The sequence below is a fragment of the Glycine soja genome, chromosome 1 (assembly GCF_004193775.1).
Source record: "Glycine soja cultivar W05 chromosome 1, ASM419377v2, whole genome shotgun sequence".
In the NCBI taxonomy this organism is placed as follows: domain Eukaryota; kingdom Viridiplantae; phylum Streptophyta; class Magnoliopsida; order Fabales; family Fabaceae; genus Glycine; species Glycine soja.
The window spans coordinates 25,611,213-25,625,512 of NC_041002.1; the positions used below are offsets into that span (position 1 = coordinate 25,611,213).

A 14,300-nucleotide genomic window follows, 5' to 3' on the forward strand; every position below is an offset into this window, starting at 1 on the left:
AATTTATGTCCAGCCAAAAAACATGCAGCAAACATATCAAGAATCAACTATTAGCTTTCCAAAGCTTAATTGTAGTTGTTTCATACAATACATCCTTATTGTCATTAAGAAAAACACGAAACTCTTTAATAATTGATTGGTCCTCTAAACTAAGTCATCTTCCAAGAGCAGTAGATTTATAAAAAAGATCCAGATAGGAAACCCAAATTAATTTGCATGCAAAAAATATTTTAAACTCACATGGATCTTCATTGACAGTCTTATTAACTTTTAAGTTATCAAACGTGCTCGAGAGAATTTCATATACACAAACGACCAGAACTTTATAAATAATGTTGAAGAAAACAGGTATGCACGAAGCATTAATGTCCAGTCAAAAAACATGCAGCAGACATATCAAGAATCAACTCCTATCTTTCCAAAAGCTTAATTGTAGTTGTTTCATCCAATACATCCTTGTTTTCACTGTGAAAAGCATGAAACTCTTTAATAATTGATTGGTCCTCTAAACTACTATTCTTCGATGCATAGTCATCTTCCAAGGGTAGTCGATTTATCTAAAAGATCCAGTTAGGAAACCCAAATTAAGTTGCATGCAAAAAAAAATTATAAACTCACATGGATCTTCATTGACAGTCTTATTAACTTTTAAGTAATCAAAGAGAATTTCATATACCCAAACTGCCAGAACTTTATAAGTAAAATGGAAGAAAACAAGTATGCACCAAGAATTAATGTCTAGCCAAAAAACATGCAGCAGGCATATCAAGAATCAACTACTACCTTTCTAGAAGCTTCATGGCAGTTGTTTCATCCAATACATCCTTGTTGTCAATAAGAAAAGAATGAAACTCTTTATTAATTGATTAATACTCTAAATTTCTATTCTTTGATGAAGAGTCATCTTCCAAGAGGCAGTCGAATTATCTAAAAAATCAAGATAGGAAACCCAAATTAATTTGCATGCAAAAATATCTATAAACTCACATGGATCTACATTGACAATCTTTATTAACTTTTAAGTAATCAAATGTGCTTGAGAGAATTTCATATACACAAACTACCAGAAAGAACTTTATAAATAAAATTGAAGAAAACATGTATGCAACAACAATTAATGTCCAACCAAAAAACATGCAGCAGACATATCAAGAATCAACTACTACTTTTCTAAAAGCTTCATTGTAGTCGTTTCATCCAATACATCCTTGTTGTCATTGAGAAAAGCACAAAAAATTAAAGATTAAGAATACAAATGAAGTAGTGATTTCATTGCCTAAAGCCATAAAAGAGTATTAGAAATTACTCCCAAGCTCTACCCATTTTTCAAAAAAAAAAAAAAACTAACTCATAAATGAGTATCAATATTATTGATTTGATTTACTACCATGTGTTTATTGGATTAATGTTGTGAACATAAGTTTTAGATGCAAAAGAAGAATGAAATAGAGAAGAGTACAAGCAAAAAGATGCAACATGAAGAGTATAATTCTTATTTAAAGATCAACAACATGAAGAGAGTATCTGTTTACCAGCACTAATGAACTTCAAACTGACCTCTTCAAATGATAAAATATAATTCTCTTCAAATGATAAAGATTAAGAATACAACTAAAGCAGTAATTTAATTGCCTAAAACCATAGAAGAGTATAAAAATTAGAAGAGTATTAGAAATTGCTCTCAAGCTTTACCCATTTTTTTATATAAAAAAACCTAACTCATAAATGAGTATCAACGTTATTGAATTACTACTATGTGTGTGGTTGGATTATCTTTGTGAATACAAGTTTTAGATGCAAAAGAAGAATGAAATAGAGAACAATATAAGCAAAAAAAAAAAAAAATTCTTCTGAAAAACAAAATTACAATATAAACTCTTCAAAAAAATTCACTCATTGAAAAACATTGTAGATTTGTAGTCGTATAATTCTTATTTAAAGACCAACAACATGAAGAGTACCTATTCACCAACACTAATGAACTTCAAAGTGACCTCTTCAAATGACAAAATATAATTGATTAGCAATTCATAAACAAAACCATCTAAAATATTCATTGGACTATCTTTAGGGAGTGATGTTTCTTAAATGAAAAAGTTGTGATTGTTTTACATATGGATCTCCATGTTTGAAGAAGATTCATTAGGAAAATATGTATAATGATATCTATACATTATGATTTGGGCAATTTTCAGTATAATTGGACCATGATTTGGTAGTGTTAAAAGTTTATAAGCATGAGAGTCCAACCCACCACTAAATATATATTAACCAAAATCACAAGGGGTAGCATAATTAATTTTAAGTAATCAAATGTTAATTTTCAAACTGTAAAACTGAAATATAATAAATAATAACTACCATCAAATTATCTTAACCTAGACACACCTATATCTTAGAATTGCTTAAGCACTCATAGCACAATCCATGACGATTTTAGGCTTAATAACTGTAAACACACAGTAAAATGGATAATATAAAGGGCATATTGAATTTCACCATCTTCTCGCTTAAAACATGGTAATCTACTTACATCAATAGTATCAGATTGAAGGTTTTAGTCCTGAGGGCCAAGGTCTGCAATTTTCCCCCTTAATCAGCAAGCATGCAATGATGCATTGTAAATGAAAGTCAATCATCTGAAAGCTTGAGAAAAAATTATTTGATTGAGCTAACCATGCACAATTTTCTTTTCAAAGTTCATGTTTAATAATAAACTTAGGCATTACATTAGCTAAAACATTTCAAAGTTCATTTGGGCATTAGATCAAACACATAACTTGCAACTCATAAATCAGTCCAAAACAAATAAAAAAACATAATATCATTCAAACAAAATGCAAAAAGACTCATGTAGAATTATCCAGATAAAATAGAGCACTGCACAGTGCTACACAAATACACAAATGACAATTATTATAAACGGAACCACTACATTACAAAAAGGATAGAAAGTAACAGGCTTACATCCTAACCAGCAACCATTAAACTTTCAACAACAACTACAACATTTAAAAAATATTGAAAGCATGGTAGTTAAACCGTCTTTAAAAATCCATTAATGTAAATATAAAACAGACCATTAGTCCTTAGATAGAAACATGCATATGAAGTGAGGCAAGGTTATTGAGTTTTAAGACGTGCAGAAGCTTCATGCAGCGGAGAATGAAAATGCTAGAGTGAGTTGAGGTGACTGCAAATAGAAGTGCGATAAGTTAGAAAAAACACAAATTCAAAAAGAAGGTTGTTAACAATAGATAATATGCCATTAACAGCATGAGACGATACATAGAAAACCCTTACCAAGTAAGGTAAGCGTCTTGAATCAACATAGGTTGAGACCCTTACTACAACAGAGAATGAAAATGCAGGATCCCATTTAGGTTGCCGAACATGAAACTGGAATGAAGAAATGAGGTTGAAAGAAAACTAATCGGAAGCTAGGAGCAAAGGTTGAAATGGAAACACAACAACTGATATCTGGTTGGGATTTTTGCTATAGCGTGCAGAACCAACATAGCTAGCCTAGGTCACCTCATAGGAATTGAAGCTAGTGAGATGAAAGCTTATGTTTTTTAAATTGAAATTTGAAATAAGTCGTGAAATGGTAGTAGAACGAAGAAGATGAGGAAGCTCAGCACGGGTCTTTGAAGATGAGCTTCGACGACGTGACCTTCTTGGCATGCAACCTAGCACCGTCATAGCTTGGCCTATTGAATTTGAAAATGAAATTTGAAGAAAACCACAAAATTGTGGAACAAAAAAGCAAAGGAAGTGAGGCGCTATTGGCTTGTGCAAGTGGGAGTAATAAAATAATGTCAAAATACGAAGGAGGTGACGCATGGAAGAAGTGGTCATTCTTTTATTACAAAAGATAGATGCTAAGCAACTAAGGGAAAGAATACACGTGGCTATAGGGGAAGCACATAGCTAGGGGAGTGGGATTTTGTATCATGTGTTAGAATAAAATGCACAAAAGATGAAGAATTAAATTATATGAGTGTAATTTCCTAGTGCAAATAACTTAATTATTGAATTAAAATTATAAAAAGAAAGTCTAAAAGATCAAATAAGGTTTAATTATAATAAAATTCTATTTATGATATCTTTATACTTCAACTTAAATAAGATAAGTTGTTATAGTAACTATAGCTTAAGAAAACATACTTTGAATTATGTAAAGGAGTTGTCATAGCAACAATAATTTAAACAAAACCTTTTTTTTATGAAGTACTTACAAATAAATAATTTAGGTTAAAAATTAATTATTTAGCTTGAGCAGTTAAAAGAAATTATAATTATAACTCATATTTTATCAAATAGTTGTTATATAGTTAATAACTTGCCATATCACAATCTATTTAATAGGATATTAGTAGTATGATTCTCCTGTGTTTGAAAACTGAAATTAATCAATATGAGTCAAGATAATAAATATAACTATAAGCCTTCATATTATTCTTTCAAACCATGAAAGTCAAGGATTAATTATAAAATATGTTTTCTTATAGCAAGTACAAAAAAAAACTCTAATTATAAAACATATCCTTAAGCCAGAAAACTAATGCTTCATGCAAAAGATTTTGATAATTGGAAATATAACTAATTATGTTTATGGAGACATTAAGATCAAGTCATATATATGTATGAACCTGTATGAGCTTGTAAGGGCACAATCTCTATTGGTAGACAAGTATTTGTCTCTTAATTGAGCACAAGGTGTTTTTCAGAGTTCACTTCCTAAGGTTAAAATTTTAGGATGCTACACACTTCATCAACAAGAAGAGCATAGACCAATCAAATCATATAATTATGCATCACTATATCATTATAACAACTTTCCACTTCATGTTTAAGATTATCAAAACATCTCATAAGTTTTGGGTCACAATTTCCTTCATTTTCTATTATGCACCCATGACCTTCATAGTTATAAATATGATAAATAAATATATACTAACTCAATTAATTTGATTATTGTCTCATTTGAAATATAAGAATATTATCTCCAACTTATATGCTTACCCAAAGACCTATTTTGGAAGTGTACTATGCATAAAATTACAATTATATGAAACTTTTACTTATTACCAACAACTTGACCTTTGTTTACTAATTTAAGAATTTCTAGAGTTTTGGACATTATTTTTGTGTGAAACCTAACTAAATAGTTAGCTAACATCCAGGACCACAACTTTCATGCAGATCACTTTTCCAAATTCGGTCTTTATAATTGAGTTTTGGACTCTGCAAGGATGTGCCTAAGCGCAGGGTAATGTGCACTGAAGTGCTTGTCCCTTAAAAACACTGGGCCCTATTGCGCTTAAGTGCCACCTAGTGCACACTTAAGCACCATAGGTTTGCAGAATCATGAATTTTTTGCTATATTGACAAAACAAACCTTCAACTTTTGAATCCATTGAGTTAATTTTGATGGATTCTCAGGTTATTATTTTCTTTTTTAATTAAACATCCCATATTACAACGTTGACTTTTAAGGGTTAAAATTAATTTTAGTTTTATTTTATAAATTTTAACCTAAATACATGCATTGTTTCGCTTACTTCATAAATTAATATTTTTTAAAACCTACACTAGATTTTTTTTGTTATTACAGTCTGCCAAGTTTCATGCTTCTGCTAACAAAGACACCCTTTGGTCTTTAAAGTTTAATATGTTTGAAGGTGGTGTGTACTATATACAAAATTTTCTTGTGCATGGAAACTATGCACCTATTTGAGCTACTATTCATCCATATGGTCTTAGTTTTCTTCCCACTACACATATTTCTCGAGTTCCCAATGGTTTTCCCTCAAATATTGCTCATTTTATATTCAACTCATCTCAGATTGCTACTAATAATGTACATCTGAATTATTGGTTGGTTAGCTTTTAACTTTCAAAGTTCTTAATTATTTTGTATTTATTTCGTGTTTATATAATTTTTATTTTATTATTTATTATTTAGATGTAATGGGGATGCTTAGAACAATATCCTCTAAAAGGGAATACGTGAATACAGATTGATCTACAAAAATAAAGATCATTGAGATCACTCACTTAAGGTTGTTATATCTTATTTTATATACTATAAATTATTTTTTTACAACTTGAATTTCTTTTTTATCACAAAGGAAAGCTTGGAGTGGTTCTATTTTGCCATCATGTCGATGTTGTTCAGCCGTATTTATCCAAGAACCCTAATTCTAGACCAATGATTTTTGTTGCCTTTTTCAAGGTGACAAATCCTTATTCAAGGCTATTCGGTATACACTGCTAATGTTCTGTTTTTTTTTTTTTTATATTTTCGTACTTATATTGTTTCATTCTTATATCTAAGAGATTATGTAGTTACTTATAAACCATTTATAAGGTTATAAAAAGATAATGCTTTGGTAAGTTAAATTTATTTCATTATGAAAATTATTAAAATAGAGTAAGATATTTTTATTTTAGGTGAAGCAACCGTTCAATGTTATCTTTCTGCCTGATAAATCATTTTTGGAGTGATATTTTGTGAGTTTTTGTGCCATTTTCATGCATTTTCTTGGAAGAACTCGTGTTTGGATGCTAGTGTAGAAGCATAGCCATTGAGTGAAAAAAGCCTAAATTTGCATTTTATATGAAGATTTGAAGACTATGTCACTAGACCACGGCTGTTGTACATTCAAGATGACCATGGTAAGAAGTATGACCATGGTAATATGATGAATCCTCTTCTGAACAACATCAACCTTCCAACGACGACCGTGGTTAATTCATTATGGCCGTAGTCAGCATAATGATGGCCATAGTCATTCTAAAACATCCCAGAGCTTCAATGTCATAGTTTCCAACCACAGTCGTGGTGGATTTTAGCACGGGTATAGTGCGCCTCATACAAGTTATTATTCTTAGGAAGTTATAAATGGGGGCCAGAGTCTGTACAGAGGACATTTGATATTTTTACGAATTAGAGAGTATTTTTAGGGTTGTGACCATAAGGACATTGTTCTTCCTTTGTTGGTATGTTTATGCTAATTTCGTATAGGTTGTCTAGTTGTGCTTTGATCATGGGTGGCTAGTTATGATATAATTGTCCAATTATACACCTTTCTATGTTCTTAATGGAATTCCTCAGTTATGTATGTTAATTAATTCTCTTCCTTATTTCTATTGTTTATTTGGGAACTAATCATTCTTATGTTTAATCGAATGTACTATGGTGATCATCTGCGTACATTTGGTAGATCTAGGCAAATAATGTATTGCACCAAATTGTATGATCAAATTATTTGGGTAATCTCTGATAGATTAATTAATGCTTCATTGATCATCCCTGTATTCGATTATATCTTTTGACTTAAATTAATATTTCATGATCATTGGAGTATTGATTTAAGGCAAAGAGCATCATTAGACTTGATCGTAGGCTATGGTTGACCTTGGGAATCGGTAATTAACTGTAGGATGAATTTCATGAAAACTGGGTTTGGGGGAAAAATTGGTATTAGTGAATCATAATCTCCGATCGCTTTTAATATAACTTTAATCTCTCTTTTGCAATAGTTAATTTGTTTTCTCTTAAAATAAAAAACCATAAAAATACTTCAATCTTTTTTTAACTATCTCGATTGTTTAGTTTAATAATTTTGACTATTTTGGGAATACAACTGGTCTCTAGGATACGATATCAAGACTTAGGTCCATGATACTAATGCATAGGATACACTTGCCCTTGTGCGAGTACTATTTTTACACATAAAGTTTCTGGCATTGTCGCCAAGGACTAGTTGCAGAAATTCCTATGTAGTTTAATTATCTAAATCGAGCAGTTTTTGTTCATAGAAATTATTTCATTATTTATTTAATTTTTTTCTATTATTTTTCACTTTATTTTCTTTATTTCTCATTGCATTTGATCTTCTCCTTTGCTTTTTAGTGCATGCAAACTTGGTCCCAAAATCCACCACTGTAGTACGAACATGATATTAATAAGCTAATCCAAAAACTTCATGCAAAACTTTGTGGAGAGAGAGAAAGAGCAATGACAGCTGATCCGACTCATACCCTTATGGACTACCTCACTCCTACTTTGGGGGAAACCAATTCAATCCAAATCCCCAATCTACCTGAAGAAGCCAAATTTGACTTGAGGCATGGGTTCCTACAAATGTTGGAGAACAACTCATTTAGTGGTGCTGCCCATAAAGATCCTATGCAGCACTTGAGGAAGTTCATCAAGTTTACCAACACAATGAAATAGGATCGTGTACCAACAAATACATTAGACTTTATGCCTTTCCCTTTTCTCTCAACAGGAAGGCATGAGATTGGCCATGTTCACTGCTAGAGAATGGCAACACAACATGAAATCAATGCACAGGTGCCTTCTTAAGGAGGTATTTCTCTCTCATGAAGACATGTTAGTACATTAGGGACATTGGAAACTTTTGTGCAGAGGGAGCAAAAGAGTTTACCTGAAGCTTGGGAAAGATTGCAAGAGATTATCAGAAGCTGACCACACCATGGCATTACTCAATAAAGGCTAGTTCATATTTTCTATGGTGAAGTGTCCTCACATAATGGGACGAGTTGTGATGCTACTTCTGGGGGAAACCTTCACTACTGGAAAAAGGGAATTCTATGTCGGTTCTACAACACTTTTTAAGACGGTTTTGAACTGTCTTTGTTACCAACGTCGTAGAAAGTCAAAACTTTCTAAGACGATTTTCTGAAAAAAATAACTGTCTTAGAATGTATTTTTTTTAAAAAAAATAAAATAAAAATTGAGAATTCTAAGATGATTATCTGGAAAACCATCTTAGAATGTCTACAATCTAAGAATGTTTTCTAGAGAACCGTCTTAGAATGTAATATTTGAAAAAAAAAATAGGATTCTAAGATGGTTTTCTCAAAAACCGTCTTAGAATGTCTATAATCTAAGACTATTTTTCAAAGAACCGTCTTAAATGTTTTTTTAGAAAAATATAAATAAATATATGATTCTAAGAAGATTTTGGGAAAACCGTCTTAGAATGCTTTTTTTAAAAAAAAAAGTTAAAAATTTAAAAAACATAGTCAATATATTTAGTTTCTCTTTGTTTATTTGTTTCATAAATTATTTTATAAAGTAAGAAAAAGAAAATTATAATAAAATAGTAGATAAACTACAAAAAGCATGCCAACACTTCCATCAAGGGTATAAATTAATAACACACTTCATGGCTTGACAACTATACAATAGATAAAGAAATTAACTACAACATACATCACTCATGATGAAAAGGTAAATAAAGTGACATATGCCTTTCCTAGATATGCAAACAAAAATATCAAATTATTTATTAAATTGATAAATTGTCTTTTATTAGAAAATACCCATAACTATAAGTCCAAACAATTGGATAATATACAAAATTGAAGTCCAATTATACAATAGGGCATGATACAATCTTCAGATTGTACCCAACAAATCTTAATTAAGGCAAGTGCTGAATTTGTACGTAAGTCTCCTAACTAATTAAAAATGTATAATTATCCATACAAGCATCCAACTACTTCAATCAATTTATATTAAAACATACAAGTACACCTCAGAAAATTATACATTGCAGTTGTTCAAGCAATTACCTGATCAGATGGCATGACACTTGAAGCCTTTCTAAATCCCATAGCCAACCTTCCCTCTGGCTCCAACCAGCTAAATGTTACTAAGAAAAACAATTCAGGTCAGCCACAAAATTAGAACTCGACTAACAAATCAACAACAACAAGATGGTGGTACAACACACTCATAAATGTGCGGGGGAGGGGGGGGGGGAGGTGTTCGCTTCCGGCAAGTGCACCGGATCGCGCAAGTAGTATAAAATGGGAAGAACCGAGTATCGAACTCTCGGGGAACTTGTGTTACTTGGTAAAGCTATTTTAGTAAATAGGTGTCCAATGTGCAAGGAGATGTGTTTACTATGAACAGGTGTGTAAACTAACTATTAAAAGGGAAAAATCACGTGAGAAATGATGCGTAAAAACAAGTAGACGACACATTGGTCTTCCTAATAGGTGCCTGATGCTAGAAGGATATTCTCTACTTAACAATGCTCATGCGTTCTATGGTGTCTCCTGAAATGCCTAACCCTAATTCCTTATGATAGTCTAGCCTAATCCTGACCAAGCATCATCCGCAGATTCCTCTTGTTGGACTAAACTCGGCCAGGACCGCATTAAGACAAACATACAACCACTAGGTTACCGTACCTCGATTCCTCGTGAAAATACGACAAACTAGCCTTGTCCTATCAAGTTCTAAGAATCAGACCAGTTTCCACTATTGAATGATCCTAAAAACACATGCATCTACGTGATCAAGGCAAAAGCATGGTAGAATGAAGTTCTGATAGCACAGTGAACACACAAAACATCATTAAATAGATAAAAAGATATTTACATCAAGTACTTACAAGGAAGATCCAACAGAGGATTTAGCTTTCCATAACTGGGAAGCTTCCTTTACAACAAAGAGAAGAGAATGAAATATTGCAGAAATACAAGTAGTGGGGATGTCTCCTTCACCTCTAGGACCTCATAATCACTCACAAACTCATCTCAAGCTCTCAGGATGACTTCCTCTTCCAGCTCTGGTCTCTGCGGATCTTCACACAACAAATTCTCTCAAACTCTTTGGAACTTGGACCTTTCTCTCTCTAGAACTCTCCAATTATGCCGAAGCTTCAAGAAAAGGCCAAAATCCCCTCAGAAATTTGATTCCAGGCTTAAATAGGTGGCTTTGTTTGTGCTCGTGCGCTTAGCGCAATTCTGAACCGCTTAGCGCGCATTAGTGAATTTCGGCTTAGCGCGGCTATTCTCGCTCAGCGGATGGATTGAAGCGATGCACTTAGCGAGATGACCCTTCGCTCAACGAATATGCACAACTCATCCTTCTTCCAGATTCTTCCATGCGCTCAGCCAAGATGTGTTGCACTCAGCGTATGGCTCGCTAAGCCAAAACATTGGCTTAGCGAGAGGGTGAAAATCAACACTTCAAAACTTGCCTAATTAACCTGAAATTGAGAGAAAAAATGATTATTAAACACACAAAATGGAAGTACTAAGTATTTATTACGTATCTTTAGCAAAAAGTAATTATAACACTACAAAATACCCATAAATTGGAGGAGTTTGGTACAATTTACACAAGGTTTATACACAAAAGTTAGTTGTATTCACCGATTAACAACTCCCCCAAATTTATAGTTTTTCTTGTCCTCAAGCAAATAAAGAACAGTTCACTGGTCCCTAAGTGACAATAACATGCAGTTCCTATGTACAAAGCTGTATGCAACAAAAGTTACTAATTGCATGATAAGAGAATGAAGCAAAATGCCTTCATCACTTGTCTTTTACAAGGCATGCAGTTATCCAAAGAGAAGAATAAAATGTAACTTGACCAATTAGATGAAGTTAGGCATAAGACAGATATCAAGGAAAGTAGCTTAAACCACAGTCTCACGGCAACTGTTTCTCTCACGCACAAGTGTTTAAGCTATTTCATTAATAACAACTAGCAAAAGCTCTAATCTTTGTACTTCATCTCATGCCATAAAGTCAAAAATGTATAAGCAGAATCAGAAGGACTTTCCCAGGCTTGTAGTGAGGTTTGGCTACAAAAAAAACATTGGTTTTTCTAGGATTCAAAAGATTAGATTCTAAGAGAGCACAAATCCTAGACTTATCCAAGTGATCTTTTTAATACAATTAGCTTGCTCACTAGCTTTTCACTTTCATTTGCTTTTGACCTTATTACATCAGCACACATTTTCTTTGATTGCTTTTTTTTTTTATACACAACTTATTTGTTGTGTGTGCTGATGCTTTATCTTTTTCTTTGCATCCTAAATAGTTCCACTCCCCCAAATTTGGGGTAAATTTGCCTTGAACCATATGCTCTCTTAGAATCTAAACAAGGTATCTGGAGATAATCATTCAGGTTCAGGATTCAATTATTGGCAAAAATCATTCAGCTCAAAAAGGGTGCAAAGGGTACAATTATCATTCAAGGTAAGCTTTTTGGTCAAAAGGCTTGTGTATGCACAATCATGGCCTTCATTATGTCCTCATTCATACATTTCATTCTAAAATTCAGAGATTGATGCAAAGATTATTACTCACAGCTAGTCGTTCACTCACAGTTTAAGTTCACACTCTCACCGATTTTGGTTCAAGCTTTTCTTTCTCAATCAATTTGTCTATTGACTAACAATTCTAAATGCAAGTACACATTCTTGTTCTTTCTTTGTCTAGCATACACACTTGCTCAAACTCATGAAAAGAAACACAAATTCCATCACAATCATGCATTCAATCCAAAATCAAACCATACACCAATTTTCATAAAAAGATAAAAGTGTTCTATTGCCATATCATCAAAATCAAGTCAAACTATTCCATATACTTCAGAATGAGCAAACCAATTACCCATAAATAAAACTAGCAGTGTATATAAACATAAAAGAAATACTATACTGAAACCATAATTATAATAATAATAAACCAAAAAGAAAAAAATATCGTCAGGAATCAACAATGCCAATAGTGTCTATACTGGGGAATCAGTGAGAGCAACAACTTCTCCAGATGACGAATCAGAAAGATCAACAATTCCTCCAACTGGGGAAGCAGGGGGGTCAACTGTTTCTTCAGCTGGCGAATTAGAAGGGGCAACAACTTCATTTGATGATGCATAAGAGATGATAATCAGAGGTGGAGATGGGGGAACTACTTCAAGCTCAGGAGAAGGAGGTGGATTCACCACTGGAGTTCGTGGCTCGGCTGGCATTGGTTCAACCTGTGCCGGTGTGGGCTCCAACGGAGTAGCCTCATTGGTTCTCACTAATGGAAGTTGAGCTTCAGGCCAGACTACTTTCTCAAGAAAATACTCCAGAGGTACAATTGGCTTGTTCTGAGCCAACTCTCGTAGGCTGTGCATGATAATAAGCTGTCCTCTGAATAGGCTCTATAGCATAGGCACTAAAGTTTGTGGGTGTTGGACATCTGGTTCTATGGCGGCTGGCTGAGGAGCTGGGATGGATGATGAAGGGATGTCGTTGGTTCTAGCCCTCTTTCTTGATGACATCTGCAAATAAAGGAACCAAACAGCTAAACATGACATAAATTGATCAAATTCAAAAAAACTGAAAAATAAAACTGAAAGAAGTACTGGCGACTTAGTGAGACATGGTCCACTTAGCTAATCTTCACAAAATAGACACTTCCTCTTAGCGACAGGTGAAGCCACTTAGCGGAAGTTGCAGAACTGCAGCCTTTGCATAATTGGCTTAGCTGGCAAGTGCCCGCTAAGCTGAACATCTGCCGCAAGGATAGGCGCTAAGCTCCTCAAAGGCTGCGCTTAGCGGCATCATATCGTTCAAAAAATAAACTAAGTATGGGTTTTGCCGCAACGAAATGCGCTTAGCTTAGGGAAGCTCGGCTTAGCAGGTGACTATCAACAAAAAATTTGACTAAGTTGCCTGGGCTTATCGATTCAGCCTCACTTAGCCACAGACATCTCAGCAAGAGGATGAGTGTTCATCCTCAAAAGATGAACTCGCTTAGCGCGGTAGGCACGCTTAGCAAGTTCATCCAAGAACACGTATATTCAATGAATACTGATGAGCTCGCTTAGCGCAGCATGCTTGCTTAGCGAGTTCATCGCGTTTTCCAGAAAACGTAGTTCGTTTTCTTGCACTTTTCAAGCCTCTAAAAGACATATCAGACATGCAATGTTCCCAAAATACTTAATATAATACAAACGTATATAAAGTCCTAATCTTAAACTAATTCTAACAAAACATTAAAACCCTAAAAATCTAAAACTAAAAGTAAGGTTTTCTACCCTAAAGTTTAGACAAGTAAAAGATAATATAAAGCAAGGAACTTACTTGGATGATAAATGCTTTGTGATTGTAAGTAGAAAATGCGAAAGGGAAGCACAGATGCAAAATGGGTGAACTTTTGGAGAGAGAGAATGCAGATAAGAAGCTGGTGAAATATGGCAATTGTGAGTGTAACTGCCGTTACACTCACTTAAGCAGTTTTCGACATTCTCGCTTAGCGAACCTTCGTGCTAAGCGAGCCAGAGAGACGTTTGGTTTCTCAAAGAGGCTCGCTTAGCGGATCTACGCGCTTAGCTGACGTTTCAAATTCAAAATCATATTATATATATATATATATATATATATATATATATATATATATATATATATATATATATATATATATATATATATATATATATATATATATTTTTTTTTTTTTTTGAAACA

At 33.4% G+C, this 14,300-nt stretch overlaps 1 protein-coding gene across 1 annotated transcript; it reads right to left on the reverse strand.

Annotated features, from left to right (window-relative positions):
* Positions 1-12,574: 12,574 nt before the first annotated feature.
* LOC114417708 (protein TonB-like) lies at positions 12,575-12,964 on the reverse strand. Its single transcript, XM_028382818.1, has one exon. The coding sequence runs from the start codon at positions 12,962-12,964 to the stop codon at positions 12,575-12,577; it is 390 nt and encodes a 129-aa protein (XP_028238619.1).
* Positions 12,965-14,300: the final 1,336 nt, after the last annotated feature.

Coding starts and splice junctions, on each gene's coding strand:
- LOC114417708 (XM_028382818.1), bottom strand. CDS start 12,964: ATGCACAGCCTACGAGAGTTGGCTCAGAACAAGCCAATTGTACCTCTG.